The sequence below is a fragment of the Rhincodon typus genome, chromosome 16 (genome assembly GCF_021869965.1).
Source record: "Rhincodon typus isolate 14 chromosome 16, sRhiTyp1.1, whole genome shotgun sequence".
NCBI lineage: Eukaryota > Metazoa > Chordata > Chondrichthyes > Orectolobiformes > Rhincodontidae > Rhincodon > Rhincodon typus.
The window spans coordinates 25656565-25674764 of NC_063347.1; the positions used below are offsets into that span (position 1 = coordinate 25656565).

The 18200-nt window shown below is 40.2% G+C and overlaps 1 protein-coding gene across 3 annotated transcripts in view; it reads right to left on the bottom strand.

The window, feature by feature from the left end:
- Positions 1-18200, bottom strand: part of fgd (faciogenital dysplasia) — a 213084-nt gene that overhangs the window by 55145 nt on the left and 139739 nt on the right. For all 3 annotated transcript variants that reach the window (XM_048606534.1, XM_048606535.1, XM_048606536.1), the window contains 2 exons: positions 6304-6393; positions 3126-3262 (listed from right to left, as the gene is read on the bottom strand). In XM_048606534.1, coding sequence (XP_048462491.1) covers positions 3126-3262; positions 6304-6393 — 227 coding nt within the window. The remainder of the gene's footprint in view (positions 1-3125; positions 3263-6303; positions 6394-18200) is intronic.

Below are 18200 nucleotides of genomic sequence, written 5' to 3' on the forward strand. Positions count from 1 at the left end.
TCTCCTCTGGAGGTTCCCAGCATCACAGTTGCAGATCTTCAGTCAATTCAATTCACTCCACATTCTCTGCAGCTGTAACACTGTATTCTGCGCTCTGTTCTGCTATCCTAATGTGCTTTGTATGGTACGATTTGCCTGTATAACACTCCAAAAAACACTGTTCTCAGTACACGTGACAATAATAAAATCAATTAATCTACAGGATATCAGAATTGGCAGGAGGTACTTAATGTTGCAAAGGTAATGGACCCTGACAACACTCTGGTAATAGTACTGATGACTAGCTCCAGAACCATAGCTAAAAGTGTTACTAGCTACAACATTCACATCTACCAACAATGTGGAAAATTGCCCAAGTATGTCCTGTGCACAAAAAGCAGGACAAATCCAACCCAGCCAACTATCACCCCAGTATACTCTCAATCATAAACAGTGCTAACAAGCAGCACCTGCTCAGTAACAAATTGCTCACTGATGCCCAGTTTGGGTTCCGCTCGGGCCACTCAGATCCTGAGCCCATTACAGCCTTGTTTCAAACATGGACAAAGAGCTGAATTCCAGAGGTGAGGCTAGAGTGACATCCCTTGACGTAAAGGCTGAATGTGTATCAGAGAGCGTAGCAAAACTGCAATCATTGGGAATCAGTGGAAAATTCGCTGTTGACTAGAGTCATACCTAGCACAATGAAGATGATTGTGGTTGTTGGAGGTCAGTAAAATCAGTTTCAGGACATCTCTGAGGAGTTCCTCAAGGTAGCATTCTAGACCACCCATCTTCAGCTGCTTCATCAATGACCTTCCCTCCTTCATAACAGCAGAGGTGGGGATGCCCACTGACAATTTCACAGTGCATGGCATTAACTGCAACTCATCAGATACAAAAGTGGTCAATGTCTAAAAGCAGCAAGACATGGACAACATTCAAGCCTGGGCTGACAAGAGGCAAGTAACAGTCACACCACATGTGTCAAATAATGATTGACAAAAATCATCTACAAGAAGGGAGAATCTAACCATCGCCCCAAGACATTCAATGATATTAACAATCCCGAATCTCCAACTATCAATATCCTTGGTTACTATTGACCAGACAGTGAACTGGACTAACTTATATGTTACAAAGGCAAATCAGAGGCTCAGAATCCTGCAGCATGTAACTCCCCAAAGCCTGTCCACCATCTACAAACATAAGTCAGAAGAGTAATGGAATACTCCCCACTTCCCTAGATGGGTGCAGCTCCAACAACACAAAAAACTTGACACCATTTAGGAAAAAGCAGCCTAATTGATTTGAACTACATCCACCAACATTCAGTCATTTCACCATTGTTGCTCAGTAGCAGCAGTGTGTTCCATCTCGAAGATGCACTGCAGAAATTCACCAAAGATCCTCAGAGGACCTCCCAAATTCACAACCTCTTATCTAGAAGCACAAGCGCAGCAGATAGATGATAAAAACCATCACCTGCATGTCCCTTGCAAGTTACTCACCATCCTGACTCAGAAATACATTCAGAGCGGTGGGCCAAAATCTTGGAACTCATTCCTGAATAGAATCGCAAAGTCCTAACATGAAATGGACTGCAGCTGTTCAAGGCAGCCAGAACCACCTTCTCAAAGGCAATTTTGGATGGACAATAAAAGTTGGCCCAGCCAGTAAAGCCCACATGTTATGCATGAGAAATAAAAATAACTTTGATTGTATATACCACATAACAGACTAAAAGTCAGGTTTAAAGTTTTTCTCTATTTATTTTCATATCTAGGTGATTTACATATGTACTAGACAAATACGTTAAAGATTTGATGTGTATAATACTAAACATTACTTGACACTGTCAAAAAATGTTCTTTGAAACAATTTTGTACATTACAAGTGATTTTTAAAAATCAGAAAGTGTGTAATTTGTTGCAAATTTCTTTATTGTGGGTTATGGTAAAGGTTAATCTGTAGAATTTTGGTAGAATTTGTAGAAGAAGAAGTTGTTTACTTTCAACTGGTTTTGTAATAACCTATGTGCATACTGGTAAATCAATGCATGAAATTTTGACCTAGATGAGAGGTGTCCTGAAGTAGGAAAACCCCGAGGTTACGATGGAGAAAAATGCAGAGGTTGGAGATACACTCTAATTAAATACTGGTGGCTTTTTAAAAAAAAATCTTTGAGAGAGGAGAAAGCTGACCTAACAGCTACAGACATCCAACCTGCTGTGTTTAGCCAAACAACCCAATTCTGTATGTTCAATGCAAAGACAGGGATTCTAGAGAACTGGGTAGCACCAAGTAGATCTGTAAAGAAAGAAGCCCAGCTATAGAACAGACATCAAAGGTACCGTCTGTGCATGTGGTGGGTTGTGGCCTGATTGTCAGCAATTCCTGTACTTGGATCCTGATGTTATCAGTTGGGATTAAAAGGAAATCTTTTCCAAAACACAAGTATGTTTAAAAGCCAATCGGAGTGAAGTTGATGAAGCTAAAATTAATAGATGTCTCAGGATGAAGAATAGATCATTTAAAACCAAGATGAAGACAAATGTATTCATTTTGAAGTTGTGAATCCTTAGAATTATCTCTCCAGACGGCTGTGAAAAAAAGACAGATTTATGGAGACTAATGACATCAAGGGAAATGGTAGTAGTGTGGGAAAGTGGCATTGAGGGAAATGATCATGGTCTAACAGACTGGCCTGCTCCAATTTGCATAATCTGAAACAAAAGATTAAACTGTGCTAAATTTGATTGAAACTTATACTGTTTGGAAATGTTATCTTACTTGTTCAGTGTACCTATTCCATTGTTATAGGCTGTGATTGTTTTGTTCACGTTTGTGTAGTAAAGAGTCTTTCGGTGTTTCAATTCAATTATTGTTGCTTATTTTCTTATCTTTGGTTCTTCCACACATGTTCTTTAAATTATTATCGTCCATCAAGCCAAACCCTAACAAAGATGCGGTTTGTCCAGTATTCACATATTTAAATCTTTCAACAGTCACTTTTGTCTCACACACACAAAAGTTGAAAATAAAAATGAAACATTTAAAATTAATTGCAAGCAGCATGCTGTCAGTGTTTCCAAATTGGTCATGGTTTGGATTTCTCACATATGTAGTTAAATTCCTTTACTCACCATTCTTCTGTAATTCTTGTCTTTAATCCTGGTAATAGAAATTGGCCATGAAAGCGATAGATTGAGGATATGTTTGAGAATATCCCAGTAATCACATCTTGCGGAATGCCAGCTTCACTTAATTTAGTGCAAAAGACCTAAATAAATAAGTTACAACAGCTGGTGTAATGATATGCATGGGCTGGAACAGATGAAAATGTCTTGTTTTACCTGACAGAAAATGGTTTACAAATTGTGATACAAAACACGGAGGTAAATTTTATCTGAAAAGCTATTGTTTCTCTTGCGACAGAAGAATAAATATATTTCTAACATTACTCAAATGGTACCTTAGTGAATGCCTTGGAAAAACTTTTGCTAAACCATTGATTTTACTCAAATGCTTCCTTGGCATTTTTAGGCACACAGTATACATATGGGGTTTGTTTTAATCACAGACACTAACCATCCATCTTCATTGAATTTAGAAGGATGATATATCTTAAAAGATGCAAAAGCATGCTGACATGCCATTATAATTGAAGGCATATGTACATTTCACACAATGTGCACAGCCAATTTTACAGACACAATGGCCATGCACTTATATCTATAAACAGTGAACTCATGAACATCATGACACCTTTAAGATGAGATGCTCAATAAGGTTTCAAGTATTGTTGACATTTCTAACATAAAAATGCAAACAATGCATCTTTAAAGTGGTAACAACTTTAACAGTGGAAACATATTCTTTGTTCGCTACTTGCAGCACAGTTACATGTGCTAATATGCATTATTTTTTAAAACCCCAGAAAGAGCTGACAAGAAATCAACACCCCACCCCAGCATCAAAACATATACACAAATGTTTCTGAACTCTCCAGCCATTTTTAACTTTTAAGTTCACATTAAAAGAAGCCAGGACCAGCCGTCCAGTTAAACATTTGGTTTGTAGTGACATAGGAGGACAGGGTAAATTGTCGAGAGGGACTGGAGCATCGATAATAGCTTGGCTTGGGCAACTAAATTCCCCTTATTAATAGTACATTGTATTTTCTAGCAATCTGATTGCAGGAACATACATTCTGCATTTCGAGACTGTTGAGTAGATTTGAAAAAAAAGTGAATGTTATTTCCATTCATCAACTGCTGTAACCTGATAACCTCATACAATTGAAACAAAAATAAAACAAGAACCTGCGGATGCTCAAGATCTGTAACAAGAACAAAAGTTGTCGGAGAAACTCAGCAGGTCTAGCAGCGTCTGTGGAGAGAAAGTAGAGTTAACATTTCAAGTTCAGTTCTTTGTTCTGAAGGAGGGTCACTGGACTCAATACAAATAAGACATGGTTTTTAATTTGTTATGCTGACTAGCTTCGCTGGCAAGAGAGCTAGTTTCTGAAATTGATATGGAATACACAAGTGCTCTCCACATTTGTAAAAGATATGTCTGCAAAGATAAAAAATTTCGTTGAAAAAATGTGTTTCAATATTAACAGGTTAATTCGATGCTTTAGATTGAAACAAATGGATTCAATAAGAAATACTTTATATTCATGATCTCCTGGATTGGCTTTGATTGCTTGAGAAGGTCAAGAGAGGAAATTTCCATTGTGTTTTTTTTAATTGGCCCTGGGCTTTGAAAAACAAACCATTGTTAGATTGCTTCTCCAGGAGATTAAATGATTGTTAGGGTGGAAGGACAAGACACAATGGAAAGAGGCAGATTTGTTGCCTTTTATCTGTCCAATTTGCTGGAGACGCACTCAATTTTTCTGGATATTTGTGAGAAGAATTAATGATAATTTACGCTCGCATGTGGACACATGACAGCATTGGCATTAATGCCAATCAGTTTATTCTTTATCAGTCATAAATAATTTACGGAAACCCTGAAAGGCATACTATTTTAAAAGATTAATTTATGCATAGTTATAAAAGTCTAAAAACGAGTCACAATCATAATATGTAGAACAGTAACTTAATCTTATTAGTTTAATGCAATTCTGTGTTTTCTTGTGAATGCCACAATTATAAAGTTATAAGCAATATGGTTCCCCTTGTCCTTACCTATCATCCCACCAGCATCCACATCCAGAAGATCATCAGGCGCCATTTCCGCCACTTCCAGCGAGATGCCACCACCAGACACATATTCCCCTCCCCTCCCTTGTCCGCCTTCCGCAGGGACCGTTCCCTCCGGGACACCCTGGTCCACACTTCCTTTACCCCCAACACCTTCCCACAGCCCTACGGCACCTTCCCCTGTAACTGGCGAAGGTGCAACACCTGCCTATTTACCTCCTCCCTCCCCAGTATCCAAGGGCCCAAACATACCTTCCAGGTGAAGCAACACTTCACCTGCACTTCCCAGAATCTAGTCTATTGCATTCGCTGCACACAATGGGATCTCCTCTACACTGGAGAATTTGAGCGTTAGACCGTTCTGCTCACAAAAAAGACCCTGAACTATCCGTTGCCTGGCCAACATCTCTGTCTCTGGCTTGCTGCAGTGTTCCAGCAAAGCTCAGCGCAAGCTGGAAGAACAATACCTCATTTTCCGCTTGGGGACCCTACAGCCCTCCGGACTCAACATCAAGTTCAATAATTTTAGGGCCTGAACTCTCCCATGTCCTAGCCCACTACCCCACACACAGGCCTTGTTAGCACACAGCCTGCCATTACACACCCCCCTGTTATTAGTCACTAACAGTCCCCATTAACAACTATTCACCCTCCCAGCCTGATTGTTATCAAATCTTTGTCTGCCCAACTGCTCTTCTCTCTCTTTAGGCTCTATCCTATCGTTTACTTCCTAGCCCATCTGCCTCGCCTTTTTTCTGTACATATACTGATGTCTTCCCAGCCACCATCAGTTCTGAGGAAGGGTCATGGGACCCGAAACGTTAACTGATTCTTCCTTCAGATGCTGCCAGACCTGCTGAGCTTTTCCAGCAACTTTGTTTTTGTTTCTGGTAACTTCAGAGTTGCTTTCTCTGCTTTATAGAAGCATATACCTTTGTTCGGCCCGCCCACCTATTTCCTATTCTGTGACAATCCTTAGTTGTTTTAAAAAACATCTGCTTGAAATTCAGATAACAAACTTCAATAAACCTTAATACTTTCAGTCAACAGCAAATAAGTATTTCAAAATATATTTCACTATAAGTGGAATCTAGATAAGACTTTGCATTACCTGATCCAGAAGGTGAAGCCTTTTCACATAGGCCTCTTCTGTGACAAGGAGCTCATTTGCAATATTGTACAACTTCTGTGGCTCTGTGCACTAAAAAGAAATAAATATCAAGTTTACAATTCTAATTTGTGGGAAATGTTTTCATTAATCGCAGTCATGACGTGAAATATACGAGAACCATAAGTTTGGAAAATTAAAACTATTGAACCATTTTATTGAACAGAACTCAGAATTGTGAAAAACTATCAGCTTCAATATTAAGAATGCATTACAGTCGGTAACTGTCTTCCCCAATTATGATTTTAATATTCATTGCAGATCATGTCATAGGTAATAGATTGCAGCAGTTAACGTGTTTGATATTGAGAGGAAATCAGTAGGATAAAGTGCAGAGCCGAACTCGAACATACATTTTTCTTCTCTTGAAGTAAACTCAAACCTCATACCCTCAAACCATGCCAGCTCCTCTTTTCACTCTTTGTCCCAATTTCTGCTTTACTTTGTTCCTTGAGCTAGTTACAATCCCCATCTATCCCAACTATCAGCCTGTCCCTTGAACGGTCAACAGCCACACATATATTACACCTGTTTATTCCTTGCACGAACAGGTCTCCTGCTTTACAATTCCCTTCCAGGATTCCTGCCAGTTCCAACTTCATAGCTATGCTTCTGGGTCAATGCCTCCACAGGTTTTAAGGTTAAAATAGCTGCAGGTGTCTTGCACAACCAATCAGGAATAAGGCATACAAAACTCACTTAAACACAATTCTGTTAGTATGAAATTATGTCAAAATAATATATCTAGGAGATCTGAAAATATTCTTTTATTGCCATGTTGTCATGTCTAAATGATACTGGTAAACAAAATAAAGAATAGTTCTCCAAAAGGTGCGAGTTGAGCAGAAAACTTGCATATTTTAGATAATTCAGATCGTGATAAAATAAACTATAATTGTAATTATAAGCTGTCATTTCTTTTCTCTTGCAAAAGGATTATTAGGCAAGGGAGACATTTTGTGACACTGTTGACTTCACAACGATAATAAACACAAGATCGGTGTAATGGAGTGGCTTCATATTTAATTTCTTCTTTGAGAACTTGAGTCGGAAGGAGTATGGAGACGCCTGGATTTTTAAAAAATAGATATTGAGAAAACACTGGAGCCTTTTCTTCATATAAGAGATTATTGGAAATCATGCAAACAGGGATCCTTGATGGTTGCTTGAACTCACTTCAGGACAAAATACCAGATGGTTTAATAGCTGTCCTATTTGAACAGTGTTTGGACGTTGGGATTTTCTGTTTTGGAGTTAGGTGGGGAAAAGCCTGATCAGCACAAGCTTCCCAGCTTCAGTCTCCTGCTTCTAGGAGGAGTGAAATTCAGTGTGAAACATTCTTGTTTTTCTGGAAGACCGTGACTGAAAGAACTTCTCAATATTGCATTTCCCAAGCTAGCTTTGTTTGCCAAGACCTGACTGATAACCATGCACAATTAATGGATTGACCACACATGCAAGACCTCCAGATCGACAGAATTCAGAATATTCCAAGCCTTATCCTTTTTGGCTTCATGATGGATATTTGTTTTCTTGTTTTAAACTGAATCTCTGCAGAGAGAAATATGTTTTGCTCTGCTTAACTGAAGAGTGCTTCAGAGATTGTGCTTTGGGTTATTTAGAGTAGTAAGCATTTATATTTTCATATCTCAAATTGTAGGAACCAATTCTACTTCTTCACATCATAGCTTTTCATCATAAATCAATAAATTTGTGTTTACAAAAGAAATCTGTTTGATTATTTGAAGTCTAATATATAGAAAACATACAATTGACCTGATCAGGATTTGGGTAAACTTTTTTATAATTTATGTTGTGATCTGTGGACCATTTGAACTAGGAGAAAAAGAGTGCACACCTAACTTGGTTGTAACACGAGCCAAAAGATTTGTGAGATTTATTAGATATTTTACTTCCAAAACACCACAATTCTCAGAACTCTTGGCTGTGTCACTCACTCCATCCTTCTCACCTCACAGCAGGATGTACTGACACGAACAGGGTGTGAAACTAATTCACAAGCGATGACAAGCAAATCAAATAAGGAAAGCATGATCTCAATCCTGCATTCACTATAACTAAGCTGATTGATTCTCTGATTCAACAGTCACTGGGCAAAGCACAGGAAGGTGTCATCTGGCCCATTGCAACTATGGCCAGCTCTTAGAAACAAATGTCTAGTCAAGAGCCGCATCCTAGCTTTTATCCCACAATCCTGTTAATTTTTTTTTATTCATTTGTGGGACGTGGGCATCGCTGGCTGGCCAGCATTTCTTGCCCATCCCTAGTTGCCCTTGAGAAGGTGGTGGTGAGCTGCCTTCTTGAAACGCTGCAGTCCTCCTGCTGTGGGTTGACCCACAATGCAATTAGGGAGGGAATTCCAGGTTTTTGACCCAGCGACAGTGAAGGAATGGCGATATATTTCCAAGTCAGGATGGTGAGTGACTTGGAGTGGAACTTGGAGGTGGTGGTGTTCCCATATATCTGCTGTCCTTGTCCTTCGAGTTGGAAGTGGTCGTGGGTTTGGAAGGTGCTGTCTGAGGATCTTTGGTGAATTTCTGCAGTGCATCTTGTAGATAGTACACACTGCTGCTACTGAGCGTTGGTGGTGGAGGGAGTGAATGCTTGTAGATGTAGTGCCAATCAAGCGGGCTGCTTTGTCCTGGATGGTGTCAAGCTTCTTGAGTAATGTTGGGGCTGCACTCATCCAGGCAAGTGGGGAGTATTCCATCACAGTCCTGACTTGTGCCTTGTAGATGGTGGACAGGCTTTGAGGAGTCAGGAGGTGAGTTACTCGCCTCAGTATTCCCAGCTTCTGGCCTGCTCTTGTAGCCACTGTGTTAATGTGGTGAGTCCAGTTGAGTTTCTGGTCCATGGTAACCCCCAGGATGTTGATATTTGGGGATTCAGTGATAGTGACATCATTGAATGTCAAGGGACAGTGGTTAGATTGTCTCTTATAGGCGATGGTCACTGCCTGGCATTTGTGTGGTGTGAATGTCACTTGCCACTTGTCAGCCCAAGGCTGGACATTGTCCAGATCTTGTTGCATGTGAACATAAACTGCTTCAGTATCTGAGGAATCGTGAATGGTGCTGAACATTGTGAAATCATTGTCGAACATCCCCAGTTCTGACCTTACGATGGAGGGAAGGTCATTGATGAAGCAGTTGAAGATGGTTGGGCCTAGGACACTACTCTGAGGAACTTCTGCAGAGATGTCCTGGAGCGGAGATGATTGACCTCCCACAAGCACGACCATCTTCCTATGTGTCAGGTATGACTCCAACCACCGGAGAGTTTGCCCCCTGATACCCATTGATTCCAGTTTTGCTAGGGGTCCTTGGTGCCACATTTGGTCGAATGCAGCCTTGATATCAAGGGCTGACACTCTCACCTCTGGAATTCGCTCTTTTGTCCATGTTTGAACCAAGGCTGGAATGAGATTAGGAGCTGAGTGGCCCTGGCAGAACCCAAACTGGGCATCACTGAGCAGGTTATTTCTGAGCAGGTGTTACTTGATAGCACTGTCGATGACACTTTCCATCACTTTACTGATGATTGAGAGGAGACTGATGGAACGGTAATTGGCTGGGTTGGAATTGTCCTGCCTTTTATGTACAGGACATATTTGGGCAATATTCCACATTGTTGGGTAGATACCAGTGTTGTAACTGTACTGGAACAGCTTGGCTAGAGGACCGGCAAGTTCTGGAGCACAAATCTTCAGTACTATTGCTGGAATGTTGTCAGGGCCGGTAGCCTTTGCAGTATCCAGTGTCTCCAACCGTTTCTTGATATCACGTGGTGTAAATCGAATTGGCTGAAGACTGATATCTGTAATGCTGGGGACCACTGGAGGAGGCCGAGATGGATCATCCACTCAGCACTTCTGGCTGAAGATTACTACGAATACTTCAGCCTTATCTTTTGCACTGATGTGCTGGGCTCTTCCATCATTGAGGATGGGGATATTTGTGGAGCCTCTTCCTCCAACAAGTTGTTCAATCATCCACCACCATTCTCGATTGGATGTGGCAGGACTGCAGAGCTTAGATCTGATCCGTTGGTTGTGGGATCACTTAGCTCTGTTTATCGCTTGCTGCTTATGCTGTTTGGTGTGCAAGTAGTCCTGTTTGGTGGCTTCACCAGGTTGATACCTCATCTCCAGGTATGCTTGGTGCTGCTCCTGGCATGCCCTCCTGCACTCTTCATTGAACCAGGGTTGATCCCCTGGCTTGATGGTAATGGTTGAGTGGAGGATATGCCGGGCAATGAGGTTACAGATTGTGTTGGAGTACAATTCTGCTGTTGTTGATGGCCCACAGCGTCTCATGGATGCCCAGTCTTGAGTTGCTAGATCTGTGCGAAGTCTGTCCCATTTAGCATGGTGACAGTGCCACACAACACGATAGAGGTTGTCTGCTCTTTCAATACATGTAAAGTTGTCTTGCCACAGTTTCTATGAAATCTAATTCAAGTATTGTGTTCCTTCCTTAACTTCCTATTTGAAATTCTCATTTCCCCCTTGTTCTCTTGCCAGATATTTTAAAGCCATGATCACTGGTTACTGATCTGCATGTTGGGGAATCAGCTTCTTGTTACTTGCTCTATCAAAATCTCTCAACATTGAAGACCTCCTTAAACCTCTCCTTGACTACCTCTGCTCAATGGAAAAAAATCCCAGCTTCTCCAATCATCTCACATGACTGAAATCTTCATCTCTCGCATCATCCTGATAAAGGTCTTCTGTATCAACACCCATCAGCCATAAAAAAAGAGGCCTGGCATTTGTCTAAAATGTGATGTCCACACTGGTATGCAATATTCCAGCCAAGGTCTAACTAATTCATAAAGATTTGGTATACTTGTGTGTCTATGCCCCTGTTCACATTGCCTGACATCCCAAGCACTTTCTTAAAATCTTTATCAACTTACTCTATTGTCTTTAAGAATTTGTCGAGATACACCCCAAGGTCCCTTTGCTGTTTCTCCCATCAATAAAACAGCTCCATTCTGAGTGAGAGAAAAACCATGGAGGCAGTACAAAGACCAGCATTTCACACTGAGCAAGTTGCTTATGGCATATTGAGGAGGATTTCAGGTTACAAATGCTATGCTACATGAAAACCTCTTTATGCACTAGCACACCAATGACACAGACTTTTCTCAAACAAAAAGTTTCAATAACCCCACTTTCCTGCCTATTCCCTCAAACCCTTAACTCCTTTTTTGAACAAAAATTGGTCTAACTCAGCCTAGAATATATTCAATGACCCAGCTTCACTGCTCACCATGTAAGAGAATTCCAAAGACTAATAACCCTGAGTGGAGGTCCTCCTTATCTTAGTTTTAAATGATAGGATCCTTATTCGAGAGTACCACACAAAAAGAGACACAGTATTTACCTTGGTAAGCACACTTAGAATTCTCACATTTCAACAAGATCACCACTCATTCATCTAAATTCCAAGAAGCACAGGCCCAATCTGTTAAACATTATGTCAGAAGCTGCCAGCTAATGAAATCAGCTTGTGAAAATTCTCTGAACTGCTACCAATGCAAATATAGTGTCCTTTAAGTAAAGAGAACAGAACTCCATAACAGGTGCAGTCTCACCATCAATCTGTACAAATCGAGCAAGACTTTCTTCTGTTTAATACTCTATTCTGTTTGCAATAAAAGGCCAATATTCCAGTTGTCTTTCTAATTCTTTCCTGTATGCATGCTCACTTTGTGATGTACATACAACAGTGCCAAAGTGCCTCTGTAGTGCAACAGCCTACAGTCTCTCTCTACCCATACAATATTTTGCTTTCCTGTTTTTCCCCAAGTGGACAACATTTCCCCACATTATACTCCTTCTGCCTTTTTTTTGTCCACTTGACCTATCTACATCTCTTTACAATTTGCTTTCTTGCCTATTTTTGCATCAGCAGCAAATTTGGCTACTATACACTCAATTGCTTCATTCAACTTATTTACATAGATCAGAATTAAATGAGGCTCAATCATTGACCCGTAGCACCCCAGTACTGCAATGTATCAACCTGAAAATGATCCATTTATCTTCACTCACTATTTCCTGTTAGTTAGCCAATCATCTATCCATGCTAATACATCACCCATGACATCACAAGTTCTTATCTTCTGCAATAGCTGTTTATGTAGCACTTTACCGAATGCCTTTTAGAAATCTAAATACACCGCTGATACACAGTCCCTTTTATCTGCCCTGCTTGTTAAATCTTTAAATAATTCCAATAAATATGTGAGAAATTACTTCCCCTTCAAGGACTTTTGACACTAACTCCTGTATTATAATTATCTCGATCGCCTGCTACAATGCTTTAACAATGTCATTTGCCAATGACAAATGGCACCTTAACTGACCTACAGCTTGTTAATATAGTAAGGCAACAGGTGATTGGAGTTAATTGATGAATATAATAAGTGGATAGATATAAAAGGGGAACAAGCGTGACTGATGTGTGGAAGGAGCTGTAAGACCAAGGCGTTAATAACCATCCACAAAGAAAAATCTCTTTGATTCTGTCCTGCCAATTGGTTTGGATCCAAGTTGACATGGTTTCCTGTCATCCATAGGGTCATAGAGTCATACAGCATGGAAACAGACCCTTCAGTCCAACTAGTCCATGCCGAACACAATCCCAAACTTAACTAGTCCCACCTGCCTGCTCCTGGCCTATCACTTCATCAGGAAGTCCATTCCACATGCGAACCACCCTCTGTGTAAAACATTTGTCTCATGTCTTTTTTAAATCTCTCTCCTCTCACCTTAAAAACATACCCCCTAGTCTTGAAATCCCCCCTCCTAGTGAAAAGATAACTACCATCAACTCTACCCTGTATCTCTCATTATTTTATAAACTTCTATCAGGTCACCTCTCAAACTCCTAAGCCCCAGTGAAAAAAGTCTCAGCCTTTCTTTATAACTCAAACCTTGCAGACCCGGCTACATCCTGGTAAGTCTCTTCAGCTTGATAACATCCTTCCTATAAACTTGGTGATCAGAACTGGACATAGTACTCCAGAAGAGGCCCCACCAACGTCCTGTACAACCTCGACATGACTTCCCAAGTCCTACACTCAAAGGACTGAGCAATGAAGGCAAGAATACTAAATGCCTTTTTAACCACCCTGTCCATGTGTGACAGAAACTTCCAAGAATTATGTACCTACACCCCGATGTCCCTCTGTTCTACAATACTATCCAAGGCTATGCCATTAATTGTATAAGCCCTATCCTTGTTTGTTGCACCAAAATGCACATTTGTCCAAATTAAACTCCATCTGCCATTCCTCAGCCCATTGGCCCAATTGATCAAAATCCCTTTGTAATCTTAGAAAACCTTCTTCGCTGTCTGTTATGCCACCAACTTTGGTGTCGCCCACAAACCTATTAACCATACTTCCTATATTCTCACCTGAATCATTTATATAAATGACAGACAAAAGAGGTCAGAACTGATCCCTGTGGAACACTGCTGGTCACAGGCCTCCAGTCCAAAAAGCAATGCTCCACCATTACTGTCTCCTGCCATTAGGCCAATTACGTATCCAAGTGACAAGCTCATCCTGAATCCCATGTGATCTAACTTTACTAATTAGTCTACTATGTGGAACATTGTCAAAGACTTTACAAAACTCCAAATAAACAACATCTATTGCTCTGCCATCATCAATCTTTTTGGTAATTTCCTCAAAAAAACTCCAAGTTTGTGAGACACGATTTTCCTCAAACAAAACCATTCTGACTATTCTTAATCAATTTCTGCCTCTCTAAATGTCCATAAATCCTATCTTTTATAGTCACCTCCAACAATTTAGCCACAACCGAAGTCAGACTCACAGGTCTGTAGTTCCCTGGTTTCTCCTTCAACTTTCCTTAAACAAAGCTACAACATCAGCCACCCTCCAGTCATCAGGCATCTCACCCATATTTATAGATGTTCCAAATATTTCTGCAAGGGGTCTCGTGATTTCCTCCCTCACTTCCCACAATGTTCTGGGATACACTAGATCAGATCCTGGAGATTTATCCACCTTTATATTCTCTAAGACCTCCTCTTGACTAGTGGTGTTATATTTGCAGTTTTCCAAACCCCTTGGTCCTGAATCTAGGATATTTTGGAAGATTACAACAAATATATTGACCACTTCTGCAGCCACTTCCCTCAAGACCCGAGAATGCAGATTATAGATGGTTGTTTTGTACATGCTGCCTGACTTGGTTATTCTGGGGCTACATTGTACTACACTGCTGCTTTCAAACTCAGGTCAGTGATTTTTAAAGCTGCATTCACTTATCACTACCTCTGCCTCCACCTTTGTCCCTAACATCTCTCCTCTGCTTTTTCATTCTCATCACTGTAAGCTATTCCACTGTTGCTCCATCTCTCTGGGTTTGCTTCCGGGAAGTTCCTACTTCTCCATACCAGCTAAATCATTTTCAGGCCACTAAAATTCTAATTATCATCCCTGTCCCCAGGACAGTTTAGGACCAGTTTTTCCTCAAAGTCAAATAAGTGTTCAATCTTTGCCGAGATTTTCTTCCTTCACTGATATCCCACTAGAAAACTGGGATTTAGAAACAGTGCTCTTTCACTGTTGCTTTGAAGCATTATCTCCTCTATACTGGGAAGACGAAATGCAAATTGGGAGACTGCCTTGCAGAAATCTACATTCTGTCCACAAAAATGACCCCGAGCTCCAGGGCCTGCCACTTTAACACACCACCGTGTTTCCTCGCTAACATTTTTGTCTCGGGCATGCTGCAGTGCTCCAGCAAGGTTCAAAGCCAGCTGGAAAAACAGAATCTCATTTTTAATTTAGAGAGCATGCAGCCTTTAGGACTCCAAATTGAGTTCATTAAGTTTGGAGCCAATGCACCTTCGTCCTTGTCCCTTACCCATGTCCATTCCCAAGGCCTCATCATCAAATGGGTTGTTTTCATCACAGCTAATCCATTTTTATCCACTAATGGCCCCCATTAGCAGCTTTTCTTTCTCCCCAGCTCAACATTATCCACTTATTTGTCTGCCCAACTGCTGTTCTCTTTCTGGGCTTGTCTCTACCTGTTGTTCACCACATTCCCCTCCTCACCTTGTCTTCAGCATAAATACCACCATTTCTAAGCTACATTCAGATCTGAAGAAGGATCACTGGAACTAAAATGTTGCTTCTGTTTTCTCTCCATGGATGCTGTCAGACTTGCTGAGTTATCCCAGCTGTTTGTTTTTATTTCAGGCTTCTAGTATCTGCAGTTCTATTTTCCTTCAGCAATGGCTAGATGATTGGTTTCTGGACTGGCATCTTCAGCACGTCCCCCACAACTATGCAAGGGGCTACAATGTAGCAGCTGAATCAAGAGCTTGAAAAATCTGTGTGTGTCAAAGATTTTCTTCCAAAATTCAACAATTCAAACTGTGATCAGCGACTCCAACCAAAACTCTTGTTCAATTAACAAGCCTCACACATTTTGTGGGGCCAAACCAGAAAACAACCTGTAATTTTGTGGCTCAGCATTACTTATGCACTTTGTCTGTTGTAAGCCTATATACAATATACAGTTGGAAAAAGAAGGGGATCAAAGTGATGGATATCTCCTTTAATTATTTGTCTTTGCTCAGTTCCAGATGATATTCCAAAATTTGGTGCAGTGATAACAGACAGCTATCTTGTAAAATAACAATTCGCCAGCTCTAACATTATAGAATGACATTTCAAGCTTTATATCGTAATAATACAACCAACAGCTGCACAGATTGACAGTTGTAAAATTTAATCGAGAATACACCAGAAATGCAATGTCGCATTGTTGTAGTAATTATTCTTGATACTGTCATTAGTTTTAAACAGTAAAATTGAAATTATAAAGTGCTGAACAATCCAATTGCTTCTAATCAACCTCAAATTATGTAGTCACATGAAAAAATATACCAAAGTCAAAAATCTGTCTACAGTTCTGAAGCTATATATTCACAGTTTTATCAATTAAAGTGGGCCTTATAATGATGCTTTGTGTCAGTAGTGTTCTTTGAAGTTTGTCATGATTTACCAGTGCTGTGGGTAATGAACACAGCAGTCTATTTTTAAATGACAGTGTAAGACGCAGAAGTATTTTGCAAGCACGTTGTATTGCACTTCTTTTTAATGTGAAGTGTTAATGTTAATTTAAATAGATAAAATTTATCATTGGTCTCAATCTGTAGTCCATTCGTAGGGGTGGCCCTTGACTTGGTTTACAAAACTGCATTACATTGGATGAACAAATTAAAGAAAGTATCACAAGCCAAACGCCCTGTTTCTCCACTTGAATGATGAATCAGTACAATAGCCTACTGTTTTTAATCTGAAAAGGCTGCTCTATAGTCCATGAACTGTTTTAAAAGTGTGAGCCAAGACACTAAATGGCAACATTTCTTCAATTTTAGGAGCACATCACATATTAGCACAATTCTCATTTGATGTCCTTACATATGTGTACTTTCCAGCATAAATTGAATAATGTCAGTGACAGGTTTTGAGGCCAATGTGCAATAGATCTAATGTAGCTTTAGGAAAAAATAGTTAAGTCAGTACATACTAGGAAGCGAACCTGGTGTTTATAACTGGTCAGTTCTTCGCTGGATGGTTCCATCAGCAACCCCTTAGATCAAAATAGCAACTCTCAGGAGGAAACATCTTTTCCACATCCACCCAGTGAATCTCCATCAGATCTTACATTACATTTTGGTTGCCTCTTACTCATTTAAACTCCATTGGATTCAGGCATGATCTATAAAACTTTTCATCACAAGACATTTAATCCAGAAACTCAGCTAATGTTCTGGGGTCCTGGGTTTGAATCCCATCATGGCAGAAGGTAGAATTTGAATTCATTAAAAAAAAAAGCTGAATTTAAGAATCTCTGATAAGCATGAACATTGTTAATTATTAGAAACACCCACCTGGCTCACTAATGTCCTTCAGGGAAGGAAATCTGCCATCCTCACCTGGTTTGGCCTGCATGTGACTACAGAACCACAGCAATGTGGTTGACTCTCAGGTGCCCTCTGAAAGGGCCGAACAAGCCACTCAGATGATGCAAAAATAGGAAGGAGGGCATGCTGTGATGAGGGCATAAGGAACCCAGAAAAGGGAAATGGACAGCTTAAGGCAGCGTACAAAAACTTGAAGCTTAATCTGGGAAAGTTTGAGGGCATGTGCTTTGATAGTAAGAATAAAAATGCAGATTATTATTTAAACGTTGAGACTTCAAACAAAAAAGAAATGCAGCAGAGAATGATTTGGGTGTTCTTGTGCATGAAACACAAAAAGCTGGCACACGGGTGCAGGAGTTGAGGGCTGGGGCAGCTCAGTGGTGCTTTTATATAGTGTCAGGGCATACTTGAAGGGATGAATGGCCTCCACCTGCTCCTATTTCTTATGTTCAGGCTTATTTCTATAAACCAAATACCAATCAGAAACTGCACACATGCTCAGTGCTTTTTCATAAAGGTCTATTTCAATTACTTTGCTTGCACAGAATCACGAAAGGCCAAAGTGCTTTCATATGGGTGGAAGGACACAGAAGTCTCCAGCATTAATCCAGATTGACATTTCAATTTGATGCCAAACAATACTGAATTGTGTAAGGTGATATTGTTCAGTCAAAATGCTCAACCAGGATGACTGCTTTAAAATAAAATTGAGAGCATAACAAAGAAACAGATGCAAATGTGTAAAAGCCAAACTTTATACTTGCATTGGAACATTATTTATTATGTGTTTGAAATTTCAGGCCTGTACTAGATATTCACTTTATTCAGAGTTGC